We start from the raw sequence: 20,391 nt of genomic DNA on the forward strand, positions 1-20,391 counted from the left end.
TGTAGCTAGAAACCCCAAGGTAGTATCCTTTGGATTTGCCAGTAGGAAGCCTTTTACATGGTTTGTATAGTTTCTGGGAATAAGCTAATTAGTCACTTGGATTCTCACTGAGAGCATCCACTTCTACTAGCCTCAAACTTTCACCAAGTCTTTGCACTATTCTCTGAGACATAATGACAAACAGAAAATTTTGATTGCCTGAGTTTTAGTCTGTGACATATATCAGGAAAAGAGGATTTATTTTTGGCTGTTATAGGAGTTATAGAAAGGGATACTGGCTGTCCATGAGTAGTACAGGTCAATGTATAGTTCTTTTAAATTTATTAATTTGGTGTTTTCCCCATTGGCTACATTAAAAAAAAAAACTTCCAAACAATATACATTTTTACAAATAATCAAAACATCTTTTTTTGCATGTCTCCAGAGGGACAACTCAACTAAAACTTCCATCTTGGGCACCAGTTAACATAAAGACCTACGTTTCTTGATCTCTTTGTGGATTTTGTTGTTGGTAACCTGTTGTTTTGCCGAGCTGGAGTTAGAATTCAGGGTCTCATCCACGTTCTCTGCACCAAGGTACACCCATGCCCATACAGTCCTACTGTAGTCCCTTCTCAGTATTCTCTACTGCATTAGTTCCTTTGCTGCTACAAAATATCTGATAAAGACAACTATAAGACAGGAAGACTTTAAGAATATAGTCCATCTTGGCATGGAAGGCGTGGTCACAGGATTTGAGGTATCTGGTCACATGAGTCTGTAGTTAGGAAACTGAACCATTAAATGCTTGCTTGTTCCTTTTATCTAGTCCATGGTCTCAATTTTGGAATTATGCCGCCCACATTTGGGTTGGCTCTTACTTGTTCAATTAAACCTTTTTGGAAATGTCCTCAGACACATACAGAGAAATATAATACTAAATTTAGTCAAGTTCATAATGAAAAGTAAACATTAGCCAGTAGATTAAACTATAAAAGTCACAGCTAATATATTACATTCAGTAGTAAAGAATAGTAAGAAAGGAGAGAAATGAAATTATTTAGAAATCTATTGATACATATGTGAGGTAGCAGCTAAGCAAGAGTAGGGAATAAATTGTTTCTATTTGCCACTCTTCCAAGCCAAAAATACATTTATTATTTATTTTCTCTACCATGTGTCACTTGGACATGTTTTTCAACAAGCTGCTAAGCTAATCTAGAGTGCCCAAAGTACATAGCCATAAGAGGTTGGCAGCTAGATTTGTATGTATGCTTAATTCATAAAGGTATAATTTGATTAATTTTTTAAATAGATACAGTGGAAAGTTTGGGTGTACCTAAAATTTTCTCCCTGTGTATTATTAGATAACAGCCTAATTTCATCAAAATCAGTTGCCTAAATGATAATAACCACATTTTGCTTTTCCATCAAGTAGAACGGAAACATCAAATACCCTGTGTAGATATTTCAGTTATTGTTATTTCCAAGCAAATTACTAATCTTGTAGATATTAGCTCTCCAAACCAGCAAGGCTAAGAAGTCACGAGGAATAGAAAAAAAATGATGCTTATTAGGTGAGATTTTAGAAAGTATACAGCCCTTGGCCAATTGGCTCTTGGAACATGGTTCTAGCAGTGTAAGAAGAGAACCATTAATTTTCAGTAGTGCACAGCAAAATATAGGACTTTATCAAAAAGCATGATCATCTCAGTGCAGAGAAAATATATGACAAAATGAAAAAATGGGTATAGAAAGAACATGCTTCATATTTATGGCTTTTCTTGGGCATTGTTAACAAACATTTCATCTCAGAGAGGACACTGCCCACATATTGAGTAAATGGTCCCATCCAGGTCTAGATTTAGTGGACTATTGAGTTTAATGGGATTAATCCCATGGGTGTGTTTGAGGTGTTACATAAAGAAATTATGCCCCCCAAAATCCTGCTTCATGAAGGCTGATGACTCACAAAGGCTGCATCCTAGGAGCTCCTGTATAGCTATAGACAGCTCTGCCCGTAAGTCTACTCTCCATCCCACTTGTATATACCCTTGAGTAGGGTAGTAAATCACAGGACTCCTTGTTTACTTCCTGAGCCAGAACAGAATGTTTCAATTCTAGGGGAACATCTATAACACCTCAGTATAATAAAGTACATTGATGATAAGTAATCCACTAGCATTGTATTGAATAAAGATGAATGACCTCTCTAACATCTGCTAATAAGACATGGATGGGCACTTTCACCAAACAGTGCTATAAGACCTGCCATAGCAGCTAGTACTGTTGGCCAATGACATGGTGAGAAAATTTTTTAAATTCCATCAAAAACTGTTAGAAAAATAATGAATGAATTCAGCAGAGTTTATAGATTCAAATGAATGCAGAAGCCACTAGTGTTACTTTATCCCAGTTGTGAATTATTTGAAATATAAATCAAGAAAGTGATCTCATTTTATAAGAGCTACAAAATAGTGATGATGATGATGATGATGATGATGATGATGATGATGATGATGAAGAAGAAATGCCTAAGAGAGTAAATTTAGCTAATAAGGCAAAAAGACCTTTGCATTACAGATTAGTAAACATTAATTAAAGAAATATGAAGAGAACACAAAAATGAGGAAGGGCAACTTGTACTCAAATTGAGAGCCAATGTTGACAGACTATCCATACTACTTGTTATGAATTGATTAGAAATGTCCTCCCACAGGCATGTGTTTTGAACACTTGGTGTTCATTTTATGGTATTATTTTAAGGCTGTAGAGCATTTAGGAGCTGGGGCCTGACTGAAATAAAAAAGGATCCTGGAAACAGGTCCCACCACAAGACTTGGCTTGGTTACTCTGCTTTCTGGTTTAGCGACCCATAAGGCCTCCAGTCTTTCCCCACTGTGGTGAAGAGAAGTCACTGTGACACTGCCAACTCCGGATGTCCGTAAGGTACTCTGTCATAAAAATTAGCACAGTACCAGAAGAGAAGTCCAGTGTGATGTCTATCAATGTACTAGTGTTGTCGCCACAGAACTAGAAAATTCCATTCTATAATATGGACAGAACTACCAAAAGGGCCAAATATCAAAGCCATTTTGAACAATTTATCAAATTCAAAGCTGTAGTAATAAGCATAATATTGGCATTAAAAGCTGACCATAAAGAGCCTGGACACCCTGATGCATAAACCATTTGATTTTTGACAAAGGTGGTAAGGTTTAGGAAGCTAGGTGTCGTGGCACATGCCTGTAATTCCAGCACTTAGGAGGCAAATACAGGCAAACTCTGTGAGTTCAAGGCCAGCCTGATCTGCATAGCAAGTTCTAGGCCAGCCAAGGCTACAGCAAGACCTATGTAAAAAAAGAAAGAGAAGAGGAAGGGAGGAAAGAAAGATGAGAATGTTCATCATCAGATATTACACAGTTAATCAAGGCAGAAGGGCCTCTGACAAGATAGACTCAGAGCACAGTTGGAAAAGACAGGGAGCAAACCAAGCACATAGCTAAGGCAGCAGCAGTTCATGATAACAGAGGGTGTAAGGAACACCAATTACATATATACATTTGTTTACATTTTTCTTTTTCTACTTTTCTTGTGTATATATTCACATTTTTGCATGTGTTTGAATATATGTGCATATAGAGGCCCAAAGTTGGTGCCGAGAATCATCCTAAAATGCTCTCTGACTTTATTCGTTGAGGGAGGGTCTCTCAGTCAAACCTAGAGCTCACCAATATGGGTAACTAGGCAGCTTGCTCTGGGGATTCCGTATCCCCACCTTCTGAGGATGAAATTACAAGTGATTTGTCATGGCCAGGCAGTCTGTATACATAGGTTCTGGGAATCCAAACGCCAATCCATATACTTGAGTAGCACATTCTTTAGCCACTAAGCCATTTTGACAGATCTTTCTTTCACTTTTTGAGAACATTTTGTAAATTCTGGAACAGAAACGTAGAACTTAGTGGGGATGGTGGTGTAGGGCCTCCTAATGCCTTGGTGGCAATGGCAACAGAAAGATATATTTAGAATTAATAATAAGACTTTATGGTGGATGAAAGATAGAAAAAGAAATCAAGAATGGCACTCTGGTTGTTAACTCAGAACATAATAATGCTACGTAATGAAACAGCAAAAGAAATTCTGAGAAATAAAGAATGGGATAAAGGAAGAAGGGAATTTGAACTTAAAAAGTTGTATTTGACATGGTTTTTGGTATGCCTAAGACTTTCAAGTAGAAATTACAAAGTGATTAAATGTAAGAGGTCTGCAAACCTACTTCAGATGTGAACACATGGAGTTGGACATGTCAGTGTACAAGCAGACTTCATGGCCAAGTGAGCTAATAACAGCCTTGGGCAGTGTGAAGAAGAGGCACACAAGGGACTCACTTGTTTTGAAGTGAGATAGGAAACGGGACACTGTCAAAGGTGATAAGATGCCAGTAGACATAGACCAGTGCAGGAGAAAGTGCTCGATTACATGAAGTGATCAAGGGAATTCATGGTATGAGAGAGAAGCTCCCAGTGTCATTTAACACTTGGAGGCCCTGTGAGTGAACTTGGCAAGGAGCAATCTGTTATGAACAGAAGCCAGTTTGGAACTGGTTATAGAGTAAATGAGAAATGGAATGAACCACAGCTTAGTGGTTTTTGATTTGGCACTAACAAGGTTCGCTAATTTGCGTTCCCTCAGGTGTTCAACCATGTAGTCCTACATGCAACAGGACTGTGATAGCTCTGGGTGCTTACCGTCCAGTGCTAAAGAGTACAAAAGGTACAAAAGCAGGAGAAAGCCCTTTCTTCTGAATTCACTGGTTGTATATTGCTTTTCTTTCTTCTCTCAGCAGGTAGCAGAATGCTGGGAAAAGATTAGGCTTTTGTTAAGATTATATTTATATTCCTTTCTTAACTCTCTTACTTTTACTATAGCTCCAAAACTGCCCATTTCTTTCTATGTGCTGTTAAATAAGATCTACCTACCTAAAATAATAAAAGGAGCCAGTTAATTTATGCTTGTTCCAAAGATCAAAAGCAGGAAAAGAAGTATCTCTCTGACTGGAGCAAGCCAGGCAATGGATATGGGTGGAGACAATATAAAAACAAGAATGAGAAATAAAACAGTTTAGTTAAGTCTTGTTAATTCAGATCAATGGGCTAAAAACCTTCCTAAATTATAAAAAAATTAAAAGTTTGCTAACTTTAGTGCTTCGAAATAATTCACAAAACATTGAATAACTCATGAATAAATCTTACCCTGGTTGCTTTCTGAGTTTTGTTTTGTTTGTGATACATAGTAACAAACTTCAGGCCTCTCACAATCTGGACAGGTGTAGTGATTATCTAGATAAACTGTCATCGATGAGAATTGCACTATCTCATGGGTTTCACTGAATAAGGAGACAGCTAGCTGAGTGATATCATTCATTGGTCTCTGTCTCCTAACCTTGAATACAGTGTGACCAGTTGCTTCCCACTGACTCCCATGCCTTCCCTACCATGATGGACTTTCATTGCAAGCCAAAATAAACACTCCCTTCCTTAAGCTAGTTTGGTCAGGCATTTTGTCCTAGCAACATGAATAGTAACCAATGCAACAAGTTTCTACCACTGACGTGCATTCTTGGCCCATTTTTATTTTCACTCTGACAAGGATCTTGCTGTGCTTAGTGCAGGTGCCCTCATGCTAAAGGTCTTTCTTCCAATGTCAACTTTAGGAATAGCTGGAAACACCACATACTCCCCAACCCTGCACCCATTCTTTGCATAAACCATGCCTCAATCCTCTTAAAAACTATGGAAATGCTTATGATGTGAAATGTCTAAAAATGGTGTGGAAATCAGACCTCTGTGAATTTGCTAAGCATTGAACCAAAGGGTCTAGTTTGGACTCATGGGAAACCGGTGTGATTGGGATCATCAATTTTCATTCCTTAAACAACAGAAGACAATCTGTTTTTCTTTGCCTTAGTTGGTAACATGCATGGAGTACTTTATAGTTCTTTAAAGGATCTATTATCAAATCATAAATTTGTAGAACATATTTCTTATCCCAGATTTCCAGGTGCAAAAACTAGAGCAGAAAGATTGATTACTTTGGGTGATACAGCAAGTGACAAGTTGTACCCAAACACAGGGTAGCAAACTTGGTCTGCTTTGTTTGTTTGTTTTAACTTGCAATATTTACAGTAAGTAAGCTTATTGGCAACATATTAACCTTAGATATGATGAAAAAGAAAAACTTGAAGATGAAAAATGTATAAAAAAAATCAATAGCTACAAGAACAAGAAACTGACAAGACTATGCCATTTTACAATTATGAAGAAGTTGAAAGAGATGGCATTTGGTTTTAGTTTATAGAACAAGATAATTGAGATGTTCTTTTTTTAGGCATAGGTATAGAAATATTTAAATACTAAAGAATTATGCAAATCATCTGAGTAGATTTTTTCAGTGTGTAAATGATAATTACTCATGTATCAAATCTTAGCCTTTTTTTCTGCATACAGTCTGGAACAATGAGATCTAGTGATCACTGTAACTGTAAGTGGTCTTTCATTCATGTAGTAATATATGGGGCACTGTGCTGGAAGGCATAAACTACATCCAGCAGTGCTGGGATCATGACTGACTGTCTACCATTAGTTATACGATCCCAGTATACTAAGTGGTTGCTAGGCCTCAAATTTTCACATGTAAAAGGAATGATAACAACTGTCTTCACAGGACTGCTGTGAAAAGCAAATGCATTAAGAATATATCAGATACTTTAAAATAATATACTTTTAGCATGGTAACTGTTATGGATTGTGCCTTTGCTTAGAAAGTATCACCTTAGGAACATTATAGATTAGGGTGCCCAATTGGAATCTGCAGATATCCTAAAATTAAATACTCAACATTTGTAGTATCATGGTTATGCAACACTGAGTATGCCAAATATATAGGCCAAATCTGCTGAAAGCTATAAGGTGAACTTTGACCTTTTATTTATGCCCTTCTGGTTATCATATCATGATTTAATTCATATGAATAAAATGTAATTGTGCTACTTTAAAAAGATAACTCTGTAATATTCATTTTCAACTCAGTCTGTTCTGCATTTGAAAAGCACCCCAATATATGGACATACTCTCCAAGCATGTATTAGAATCAAAACTCTCTAAAAATGGAAATAAGCATCAAAGCTATGTACAAAAGTAAATATGAAGTGTTTATAGAATGATTTTCTCTTAGTGGTATAAGGAATTAACTTAGAAATGTGAGTGAGGAAAGCATGTTAATATCTTACCTTGAGATTCCATTTGTATATTATGATAAGTAAGAATTAGCAAGGAAAAAATAATTTTTTTCAGTGATTAATGTTTTTTATTATCAGTTTAAGAGTATTTGAAATTAAGACAAATAAGGTGAGAATAACTCTACTTCCAGTGTAGAACTAGTTAAGGTGTTTCTGGTTTAAATCAAATAAAAAACAGTATGGTAGCTGCACTGAAGCTTGATACTGCTTTACTGTCAATGGATAGCTGGCTGGAGACGAAGGTTCAATGTACTATGTGAATGGCTGTCAGCAAGGCTCTTATATGTTCCGGTTCCTGGTCTTCTGATTCACATTTTCAACTTTAGAGAGTGGGTACGTAGATTTGCCACATGAATGCAAGTGTATTGAAGCTGGGACAATGCTAACTACGTCTCTATGGAGTTGCTCCATGATCACTCTTTTTTTTTCTTTTTACTTTTTTCTTTTTTTTAATTTTTTTATTAAAAATTTCCATCTCCTCCCCTCCTCCTCCCCCTTCCCTCCCCTCCATTCCACCCATACCCCCACTCACCCCTCTCCAAGCCAAAGAGCCATCAGGGTTCCCTTCACTATGTTAAGTCCAAGGTCCTCCAAGCTCCCCCTAAGTCCAGGAAGGTGAGCAACCAAACTGACAAGGCTCACAGTGAACCCATCCACGCTGTAGAGTTCATGTTCATTGCCGTTGTCCTTGGTTTCTCAGTCCTCCTCCACCGTCAGCCACATTCAGAGAGTCCGATTTGGTCCCCTGTTCCATCAGTCCCATTCCAACTGGACTTGGTGGTCTCCCGTTAGATCTGTCCCACCATCTCAATGGGTAAACGCACTCCTCACGGTCCTGACTTCCTTGCTCATGATCTCCCTCCTTTTGCTCCTCATCAGGACCTTGGGAGCTCAGTCCGGTGCTTCTATGTGGGGCTCTGTCATTTTCTCCATCCAATGCCAGGTGAAGGTTCTATGGTGATATGCAAGATATTCATGAGTATGGCAATAGGATCTGGACATTTCTGGCACCCTCTCCTCAGCTGCCCAAGGAACTAGCTGGGGGCATCTTCCTGGACACCTGGGAACCCCTCTAGAGTCAAGTCTCTGCCAACCCTAGAATGGCTCCCTTAATTAAGATATACAATTCCTTGTTCCCATATCCACCCTTCCTATATCCCAACCATCCTATTCCCCCAAGCTCTTCCCATCCTCCACTTAACACTTTTCTCTCCCCATCCCCCCCATCCCACCCCACCCCCAAGTTCCCATTTTTTGTCCGGCAATCTTGTCTACTTCCAATATCCAGGAGGATAATTATATGTTTTTCTTTGGATTCACCTTCTTATATATCTTCTCTGGGATTTTTTTATGAATTATAGACTCGATGTGCTTTATTTATGGCTAGAAACCAATTATGAGTGAGTACATCCCATGTTCATCTTTTTGGGCCTGGGTTACCTCACTCGGGATGGTGTTTTCTATTTCCATCCATTTGCATGCAAAATTCAAGATGTCATTGTTTTTTACTGCCGAGTAGTACTCTAATATGTATATATTCCACACTTTCTTACATCCATTCTTCCACTGAAGGGCATCTAGGTTGTTTCCAGGTTCTGGCTATTACAAATAATGCTGCTATAAACATAGTTGAACAAATGCTTTTGTAATATGATTGGGCATCTCTTGGGTAAATTCCCAAGAGTGGGATTGCTGGGTCCTGGGGTAGGTTGATCCCAAATTTCCTGAGAAACCTCCACACTGCATTCCAAAGCGGTTGCACAAGTTTGCAAGGAAAAAATAATTTTAAATGGTATTTTTGTATTTGGACAATGTAACAAACCTCTTATTGTTTAGATTTTATATATTGTTTAGTTTTCTATTTACTTATATGTAATTCACACTTTTGTGTGAATTTGTGTTTATTCTCATGTAATTTTTTTTTAATCAGCATTACTAAAAATGGAACCCATGGGTTTATATGTGAAAAGCAGGTGCTGTATTGCTAAGCTTCGCCCTCAGGCAGATTTATTTCCTTATTCACATATGTATATGCTTAAAATTAATATGTTGCTATATGGTAAATCTTTTATAGTGTGATTGACATTTAGAGAAGGTAGGAAAAACTAATTTTGTAGTATTGGGAAATTTTAGAAACTTTTATTTTTAATAACTTTCTAGAATTCTTTTCTGTTACCATATCAATAAAATGTTCTATGTTTATTCTTCATTGTTAATTTTTCCTCTTCCATCTGTGGAGTTTATCATAGAGAAACAGGTTAAGAAATTAATACTTTGCAATTACAAAAAAATACTTAAACTTCATTTATCATCTGTATCAGTGTGGTTGATTTACTCCTGTTTTTAGAAGTCTTTGTAACTTTCATGATTCTTCTGTTTAGTGTATCTTCTGTTGAACAGTTTAGACCACTGATAAGCATTATTCAGTGGCATATGGTCTGAGTCTGACATGCTTTGAAAAAGAGTACAGAGTTCTGATAATGAGGATTCTGTAAAAATGGGAAAACCAGCACAGCAGATATGCTTTGAGAAGCTATGGGATTTTAGCATCTTGAAACAATATATCACACTCAAAGGGACAGAACTGGGCTGCACAGTCTGTTAGCTCATTCTTGTCCAATCTGGTCTCCTTTCTTTTGGAGCCAGCATTGTCATCAACTTGCTGAATTATATTCTGACTGGAATGTACTTTAGTCTCAGAGTAATGTATCTACTTAAATGGAATCCTATCTCTCTACAAAAGCTTTTTGAGTATAATAAATTTAAAATATAAAAATTTCTATTAAGTTAAAGTAAATGGTTCAACAACTTACATATGTGTCTCTTCTCCCACCCCCTAAACAGACCACTCGAAAGCATATAGATCTGTTTCTCTTTTATGTGCAATTTCGAATATTTTTTTAACTATTAGGTGGTCTGATATATTTCAAAGGTTGTTTATTGGAAAAATACCAGTTCATTACAACAAATATTTATTAAACCAACCGTACATCGGAATTGAAATTTCCTATTGTTTTCATTGTTGTAGCTAGTCATGTAGCATCCATATTGCCAGCAGTTAACCCTCTCAGTGCTATGGTAAACATTTTTATGTAATAAATAATGTGCCATTTGTCTTCGTGGAGTAGTACTACATATTCTTGTAGAAATTGAGATGATAACCCAAATACTTGTTGAGAATCTTATTTCATTGAATCAAAGTTGTGAAAGGTTACTAAATTGATTTCAAAATCAATGAAACTTTTTAATTTAAAACATACTAAGTTGTATAAACAAAGTGTGATGTTAACACTGCTGCATTGTATAAAGAATAATCTGTGATAAGCTTTATAAATTGATAGCACAACATGAGACAAATAGAAAGTGCTAAAGAAATATCTATTAAAAGATTCAGCTTTTACTACCTGAAAATTTCCCAATTTTTTTGCTTGACTTAAAATAATTTGATGAAAATTAAACTCAGTTTAAAAACAATAACAAGTACATATAATTCAATAAAATGTATTTTATAATTCCATTGGGCTTATTAGGAGTATTTTATGTTTACTAATTAACATCTATAATTTTCCCTTATCTTGTTCAGAAAATTCAGATTCATCCTTAGAAATTGTGTAATAAATGAAGTTGTTTTTGTGATTGTCCTCTTGAGGATTTTAGGGATTGCCAGCTCGGATAGGCAAAGCTTTCTTTTTAATGCATTGATTTATGTGACTGAGAGGTGAGGAGAGTGAGAAATAGCTCCTCTTCCTCCAAATCTCCTGTCACAAGGTGTTTTAGTTTTTGAATGGCAAATGGCACATTACTTTTGAGGTATGATTGTCATGGGAAATCGTGAATTACACAATTCATATGTACTTGCTTTGTTTATAAAACTGAAAAATCTAAAAGTAATTTTAAGTTTAAAAGCATCAGTGAATCAATATAAATTGAAAATACCTTATGCAGTGAAGCTGGCTTAAAAATAATTTATTAGACAATTTAAGAACTCTCTTATGCTAACTTCATTGAAGACAGTGTACATATATATAGTAAATTTCAGAGAAGTTTATTTCTTATGTTCACATATAAAGGCAAAAGCTGTTATATATTATGAAACAGAATGAACTGCTAATACACTACAACTAACACAGGGAAAGTTGACAAATAACGTTTCTAATGTGTGTGATATTCAAAGTATTGCCTACTTAATATATAATTTCTATAAATTAATTTTACTATTAAACGTCACCTTCTTTTTATGTATTATTAGTATAAGACAGCTTGTTCCCACATTCTAAAATCTTATAAGTTTTTTTTTATTATGAAAACAAAAGGAATATGAATGCAGGCAGTTTTCCTTGCATGGATAATATGGACTTGTGTATTTTTTCTAAAATGTAACAACCCCATAAAGTTCCTTTAATTGGAGATTTTGAGATGTTTACTTATGCACACCCGGAAGAGGAAATATATTCTGGTTGTGCATGATAGAAGTTGTCAGAGGAAGAAATATGAAATGAGATCTGAAGACAATATTATTTATTTGTATTTCTACTTCAAGCATATAAAATTGTACATGATCTTTTTCCAAGTTCTCCCTCCAGTATTGAGTACTAATGGCATGTGTTGATAAGGCTATAGAAATAACTAAAATGGAATAGCCTTTAAAGGGTGTGATGTTGAATGCTCATGAAAGGAAAAACTTCCTATGCTGTCCCTGAGGTTACTCTCTGCTTTAAGGACAAGCAGAAGACCACTAAGAAGAGGAGATTGGACTTTCTGTTTAGCTCTTTTCAAGGAATAAATTTTATAAGCAAATAAAATTTGCTGCCATTGCCATCAAATTTATGTTGCATTCATTATATCCAGTGTACAATGGAGACGAATAGAACATTCAAAGAATATTTATTAAATGTGTTCCAAAAAACATGTAGATGTATGAAATTTAAGTGAAATAAGGGAAGTTTTAGACATAAACTTTATAAAAATAAAAAGCTAGAATATGTGAACATTTTTAATATATTAAAAATCTTTAAATAAGAAAGAAACTGTATAGTTTAACTTTGAAACAAGGAATCACATAGCCATCATTTCCAGGTAATTGATAGAAGAAGAAACACTTTGGATTTTAACCGTAATTTTAAAGCAAATAAAGTATATATAATTGTTTAGGTACAAATTAAAACTACAACAGAAGTTAAATAGTAGGCAAATGTATATTTTGTAGGTGTTTGAGAAAAATTCTAGTTAATATAACATAAGTGAATACTTTGAAACATTTGGTCTGTCAAGTTATTTTAAATAATAAATAAAATGATGTTTGAAAAACTAGATAAGGATGTTTATGGGCAAAGAAAGGTTGTTACCCATCAGCGTGTATACTGGTTATATTACACCAGTAAGCAAAAGAGAGATGTCACATCAATTAAAGTGAAATGGTAATTCACCCCCAAAAACGCAACTAGGAGATATGAAAGGCTTTTAGCTGCTGATCAAAGCAATAAGAAATAAACAAAGTAGTCTTTTTAATGATTAAATTTTTTTCAGGCTCTGATATGATTATAGTTATCAACTTTTCTGGCAGAAAAGTTTGAAATAGACCTCCTCCAAGCATCTTCAAACTGTTTTTATCCATTGGCAATTTTTCAGATAAGGCTAGTTACTTATTACATGACTTTAATGAAAGGATTTAAATGCGTACAAAAAATTACTCTTATTATTTCTAATTTACAGATAAAGAAACTGAGGCAGTCATGTAACTTAATGAGCCCTAAGTTTAGAATGAAAACTTTGTTGTGGTAAATACATTCTTGCTGATAGAATTATATCAGATTCTTTTTGTTTTTGCATTTTCTCAAGTTTAGTCCCAGATCTGAAAAGATAAGTGTCTTTTTATTATAATGATACTGAACCTTTTTAGATAACTTTAAATCCTTTTAAATATTCTATAATCATTAAGAATATTTTCTATTTATCATCATGTATTTTTCTATTGTTTAATAATAATAAAATGGGTAGTATGAAAAATATGTTTTAACCAAGAAGGAATTCTTTTCTGTTTACCCAGCTTTAATGAAAGCTGTAAATGGGTTATGTATTTATGGCCATATAATGTCATTAAAGGCAGAAAAAAAATGCAAAAACAAAAAAAACAAAAGGTATGTCAATCAAACGTTATTGAAATGCATGAGTATTTTGAAGCTGATGCACCTGCATCTTAGACTTGTCCTTGCATTGGCAGATGGAGAACATCATTGGGACAATACGAGATTCCAACCTGAAGCTGACTCTAGCTTTTGGGATAGGAATGCATCATGCTGGGCTACATGAAAGAGACCGAAAAACTGTAGAAGAACTATTTGTGAACTGTAAAGTCCAGGTACCTTTTCCCTTGAACACATATTTAAAAGTGACATAGAAGTTTCATTTTATTTAGCTATAAAACATTATGTTTATCTTTTAGGTTCTTATTGCTACAAGCACATTAGCATGGGGTGTAAACTTTCCAGCTCACTTAGTAATTATTAAAGGAACTGAATATTATGATGGAAAAACAAGACGTTATGTGGACTTTCCCATTACAGGTAATATTTCTTAGTTCAAAGATATATTAAGCTTGTCTTTCATCTTTAGCAATTTAGGTTTATATAAATTTAATTTTGAGAACTTATCTCATGTATAAAATAATCAAGTTAAGAAGTCTTTGTTTTTAGTATAAATGCTTCAGTAAATATTGAACTTTTTTATTTCTTGCCCAATTTATTAATAATCAATAACCATAGTTAGTGATTTCAAATTCATAAAAGTACTGGTTAATAACTATTAGAGACAATAAGTTTTGATTAAGAACTATAATTAATAGACTTCAAAAACTAAATAGTTTTAAATAGAATTACTACATAGTTTGTTTGGATTATGTATATATGTATGCTCACAATGTGTGTGAGTGCACATGTGGGCGGGCACAGCAGCATTGTGTGTATACATGCAGGTGGAGGCCAGAGGTTGATACCAGTTGTCTTTCTCGTTTACGCTCTACTGTTATTTACTAAAGAATGGCAGGTCTTGCTAAAGCCAGAGTTCTTCTAATCTAGTTACCCAGCTTGTCTTGGGAACCCGTCTCTGTCTCCCATGGGCTAGGATACAGAGAAGCTGCCATACCCTTCTGGCTTTGATATCAGTACTGAGTTTTCAACTCCTGTCCTCACACTTGTGCAGAACTGCTTTATCCACTGAGCCATCTCCACAGACCCTACAATATCAATATTGTTAAATAGCATCTTAAATCATGTAACTCAAGAGAAGCGGGGGCTGACTGAGAAGCAAAGGACATAGGCGCTGGGCTCTGATTCTTCTGCATGGACGGGCTCTGTGGGAGCCTTCTCAGCTTGGTCGATCACCTTCCTGGACCTGGGGGGAGTTGGGAGGACTTTGGATTTAGCATAGAGTGGGGAACCCTGATGGCTCCTTGGCCTTGAGAGGGAGGGAGGGGAGGTATGGGTGGAGGGAAGGGGAGGGAAGGGGGAGAAGGAGGGGCGGGAAGGGGGAGGAGGAGCGGAGGGAGGGGGAGGAGGAGGGAAGGAGATGGAAATTTTTAAATATAAAAAAAAATAAACCATGAGAAAGAAAGAAAAAAATAAAAATAAAAAAAGAGAACTTTATTTCACAAATAGTGTAAACTGCCATTTTAAGAGCTTAGTCTTAATCACAATTGCTTATTTAATGTAAATTTTGAACATATATATGTGATTATATTATGTATATAAACACAGACATATGTATATGTGTGTGTGTGCATGTGTGTGTTAAAGACTATAATAGTGATAATCAGATAAGTACAAATGTTCTTAAAATATCCTATTAACTATTATTCTTTGCTGTTAGAAGTGTGACCTGACCGGTAACTTTACTTCGTGCTCAATGTCACTGCAGGGTGCCTCTTATTTTCTCTTTCATAGATGTGCTGCAAATGATGGGGAGAGCTGGGAGACCTCAGTTTGATGACCAGGGCAAAGCTGTAATTCTTGTTCATGATATAAAAAAAGATTTTTATAAAAAATTTCTTTATGAACCTTTCCCAGTCGAATCAAGGTAAGTTTGGTCTTAAACAAATGGGCTTCATTTCATAATGAATTTATGTTTTTCTAGTTATGTTTCTTTTCAATTGAAAATAAGTTTGTCATACAATATATTTTGATCATATTCTTTCCTATCCCCCAGCTCTTCCCAGGTTATATCTCCCTACCCACCCAACTTCATGTTCATGCAATCTCCCTTTCCTTCTCCTCTTCCCTATCTCCCTCTGTCTCAAAAGAAACGAAAAAGAACAAAAAACAAAAATCCATAGATTTGAAAAATATCATAAATATTAAAAAAAAAATATCAAAGCAAAGTAAAAAAACTCTAACAAAGAAGCTATTTGCAGTTGATCTCTTGGGAAAGGGAAAATCAGTTTTTCCTAGTGGAGTAACACTGTATATCATCCACACTATGGGGTAGACCCTGTGCCTAGGAGTAGTTGTCCAACACAAAACAGACTTAATGGTTGCTTTTTTTTTTCTTTTTTTCTTAAATTTTGTTTGGGTATTTTTTGTCCTGGTTATGTTTTACTAAAAAACAATTAGTAATACTCATAACATAACTTTACCATGTGAGACAACGTACAGCTGTTATTATTCTTTTAAGGGAAACTTTGTTGTTTGGCTGCCATGCACACTGAACCATTGCTCTGGCCCAGATGATTCAGGCTGAATTCTGAGCTTGGCCACTAAATTGCTTGACTTTGAGCAGTTCCTTTCACTTTGCATTGTTTGTAAATAGGAGTGATAGCAATTTTAACTTGCTCATTTGTATTTGTAGGGATAAGATCAATAATTCTTGGAACCAATATCTGTTGTGAGGAAAGCATTCAGTACTGTATTACTTTTCTGAGGAATTTGTATTTTCCTTGGTATTTGTTTTAGGTACTTTTCTTTTTGCAGTGGAGTCCACAATAAGGAGGCATGTAATTAACAGTTTATATTGCTGATCATGTAATACAAAAATTCTGTTCCCTCTACATGTAACTCCAGCTCTGCTGGACTCCATATTCTTTTCTGGCCTCCAAGTGCACTACATTCACAATCACTAACCCCTGCTTAGACATACCCACACATGAAAATAATAATAAATATTAAAATAAGAATAAACATTTATTAAAGACCTTAGCAGTCCCAAATGTTGGGCTGTATTTGTTTGCTTGCTTTGGCTTTTATATATGTGTGATCTTTGGGATTGAACCTAGGGCCTGAGGCATGGTAGACCCTAGCACTACATATATCACTGTCCCCCTTTTTGCTTTTCATTTTAAGATAGGGTTTTATTAAGTTACCCAATTGGACCTTGGACTTACTCAGTACCCCAGCCAGGCATTGAATTTGCAGGTTCCATGCCTCGGTCCCTCTTGTTAAGTATTCTCTTAAAACACCAAACCTCTCTGCTGACATAAATAATCCCACTCAGACTGAACCAGACCAAATTAAAGTTGCTCATTTTTAATGGAGTGCTCCTGAGTGACCCTGAGAAAACATGGAGAGGCGAAGAAGCCACAAAACCTGGAGACCACATGTTCATTCTCTGGGCGGAGGCAGTTTAAATAGCCTGTGGGAGTGGTCCCAACCTTCTCTGGGAAGGAGTTAACGATTTGGTGGGCTTTCTTGACCATCCCTGTGGAGGGGACACCATTTGGTGGGCTTTCTCGGAGGTGGAGTTTGGACTGAGGCAGCTCCCAGGGGAGGAAGCTTATGCCAGGAGCTGGGGTGAAGCCCCCAGCCAAACAGTCCAGACATTTTGTATAAAGGGGTGTGAGGGAGCTGATGTGATGCTTTTGACCAAACATTCCAGACTTTTTCGATAAAGGTGTGCCAACGAGCAGAGATGAAGCCCCTTAACCAAAATTTAGACTCCTTGGATAAAGGGGTACCAGCTCAAGTCTGGCTGCTTCCTGCGGGCATGGGGCGATGTGAGAGGGGGAGATCTGGGAGTTGGGGGGCTCACACTCAGCCAGAGGTGTGGCTGGAGTGGCATCCATTTTACTCTCATCCTGGAGATCTCAGGCAGCTGTTTCTTGAGGCAGATGAGAAGGCAGGTGGCTAGGAGAAAAAAATACATTGTTTTTATTGGCCCTATGAATGGTCTAGTCATGGGAAGAGTCATTAACTGCCAGAAAGAATGGGACAAAGAAGTGCCCTGGTTGTACTGGTGAGGCTCAGATGTATAAGTGGGACAGAATAGCAGATAAAACCAGATTTTAGCCGGGCGGTGGTGGCGCACGCCTTTAATCCCAGCACTCGGGAGGCAGAGGCAGGCGGATCTCTGTGAGTTCGAGACCAGCCTGGTCTACAAGAGCTAGATCCAGGACAGGCTCCAAAGCCGCAGAGCAACCCTGTCTCGAAAAACAAAAAACAAACAAACAAACAAAAAAAAAAAAACAGATTTTAGTTGGTAAGTGTCCTTGGTCCAGGAGAGTTGATACCAATGGTGAAGTCCCAGAAGCTGATACAGGTGTTCGTGTTGTCTGGACAACACTTAGTAAATTTGTCTTTGCCCAGACAGCAGGAGTGACCTGTAAAATATGCTTGAAATAGGTGGAGTTAAAATAGGCTCTAGAGACTGTTAATTTTTACCAGACCTGATTTTTGATACAGCCCAGAACTTTTTCCCAGGAACCTGTAGGTATCTGTAAGATTTACATCTTGCTGTCATAGCAAAAGGCTATTGCTTTAGGTTAAAAGGAACTGGAAACTTTGAGCCTGTGAAGATACACCTGAAACCTGTTAGTCCTGGATTATGAAGTCTGTTAAAGAAGCACACCTGTCTGTATTTTAGCAGGAAACTTAACAAATGAAGTAATGAGCTACCGTACCTTAAGTCATCAAATGCTATTAGACAGATCTAAGGGGGATAAATGAGCAGAAATAAGACACTTTTTTAGCTATGCAGGCAATCCCAAGTCTCTCTTAGTCCTTGGAGAGCACCAGCCTAGAAGCAGTGCTTTCCATTAACTGCTGAGTACAAGAGGCTCAAAGATTTTCCTGTGGGGGAAAGGTTTAGTCTACCTGGCTTGGCATCTCAGTGGGCCCTCCAAATGTTAAGTATTTTCTTAAAACGCCAAATCTCTCTGCCAACATAAATAATCCCAATCAGACCAAATTAAAGATGCCCATGTTTAATGGAGTGCTCCTGAGTGGCCCTGGGAAAACATGGAGACCACATGTTCATTCTCTGGGCGGAGACAGTTTAAATAGCCTGTGGGAGTGGTCCCAACCTTCTCTGGGAAGGAGTTAACGATTTGGTGGGCTTTCTTGACCATCCCTGTGGAGGGGACACCGTTTGGTGGGCTTCCTCGGAGGTGGAGTTTGGACTGAGGCAGCTCCCAGGGGAGGGAGCTTATGCCAGGAGCTGGGGTGAAGCCTCCAGCCAAACACTCCTCCCCCTAGAAGCTTAGCTCACTGAATTATACCACCAGGCTCTACTGTTTGCTTATTTGATTATGTTTTCCAAAGATGAAGAAAATTTATATGTTTATATCTAAATACCATAGGATTAGAAAAAATCATAAATATTAAAAAGATAAAATATTATGAACAACTTTATGAAAATAATTTTTATGCCTTACCTCAAAGAATAAAATTTATTTTAAAAATTACTAAAACTGGCACAATAAAAAAAGAGAATATAAGTCATCAGGACCAGATATGTCAAAGCAGTTGAATTCAGAATGCAGAATTTTTTTCATGATGAAATCTTCTGATGCAGATACTTTACTGTTGAATTCTTTGTACTGTAGAAGGAATAATGCCAGCCATTAATGAGCTTTCTCCTAGTAATAAAAAAGGTAGGAATTGCAGGGTGTGGTGCTGCATACTTTTCATCCCAGCACTCAGGAAACAGATTTGAGAAAAATCTATGTCTACATAGCATATTCCAGATTATCCATGACTAGACTACATAGTAAGAACTGAGTATGTCTACATAGCATATTCCAGATTATCCGTGACTAGACTACATAGTAAGAGTCGAGAGAGAGAGAGAGAGAGAGAGAAGAGATGAAAAGAAACATTAGGAATAAATTTCTAGTTTGTTTTATGGAGTCAGAATAACTTAGATGCTAAAATTCATTAAGAAATAGTCTTAAGAACTTAATAGACCTCTGTATCTTTTAAATGAATACAGAAATTCAAAACAAAACATCACTATATATATATATATATATATCATATTATATATATGTATGTATGTATGTGTACATACACAAATACACTTTACCCTGTAAATACAAAAGCTGTTTCTGAAAATAAGTGAATCTAATTCGCCACAAAAACAAGTGATGTCATATGACCATGTCATATGTATTTTTAAAGAATTTGATTTAACATACCCATTTATGACAAAACTAATTTACTCTGGGCATTGTATAATAAAAAGGTAATTTTTTTTCTTGTGCTATGACCATTACTAATATTTTATGTCATAAAATATTCCATAGCTAATTCAGTTCTCTATTAATGCACATTTAGCAATCCAATTTTCTCTCCTAAAGGATTTTTTTAAATATGTATGAATGTTTTGCTTGCATGTATGTAAGGGCACCAACATGCCTACCATGCTAAAGGAGGCCAGAAGAGGGCATCCAATCCCCTAGAACTGGAGTTGTAGTATGGGTACCAGTAACTGAGATCTGGTCCTCTGCAAGTACACATAACTGCTGCACTGTCTCTCTAGCCCCACAGTTTCCTCCTCTTGTGTATAATGTGACAGTGAAGCATTTTACTTTTCTGATATCACATACAGATGTTTCTCTATCAGACCGTGATGAAAAAAGGGAATTGCTAGATTATAGTCAGCCCTCCAGTGGATATTGCCGGTACTCTTCATGCAGACTGTAACCACTTTCACTCTGCCACAATAAATTGAGCTTGTCATAGAGAATATTTTTTACATACAGTTTTTCTAATCTATTCATGTCCTTTACAAAAGTTAATTTGAATACTTGCATATGTTTCTATTTGTAATTATTTAGCCCTTTTTGACATTGCTTGCTTGTTTATATTTTACATAAGAAACTAAAATTAGCATGTTCTTTCCCAACCTTT

The 20,391-nt window shown here is 36.3% G+C and overlaps 1 protein-coding gene across 1 annotated transcript in view; it reads left to right on the forward strand.

Moving 5' to 3' along the window:
* Ascc3 (activating signal cointegrator 1 complex subunit 3) overlaps positions 1-20,391 on the forward strand; it is a 293,210-nt gene that overhangs the window by 183,686 nt on the left and 89,133 nt on the right. The window contains exons 31-33 of the mRNA XM_038339034.1: positions 13,500-13,637; positions 13,722-13,842; positions 15,217-15,349. Coding sequence (XP_038194962.1) covers positions 13,500-13,637; positions 13,722-13,842; positions 15,217-15,349 — 392 coding nt within the window. The remainder of the gene's footprint in view (positions 1-13,499; positions 13,638-13,721; positions 13,843-15,216; positions 15,350-20,391) is intronic.

The sequence above is a fragment of the Arvicola amphibius genome, chromosome 8, assembly GCF_903992535.2.
Source record: "Arvicola amphibius chromosome 8, mArvAmp1.2, whole genome shotgun sequence".
Lineage (NCBI taxonomy): Eukaryota > Metazoa > Chordata > Mammalia > Rodentia > Cricetidae > Arvicola > Arvicola amphibius.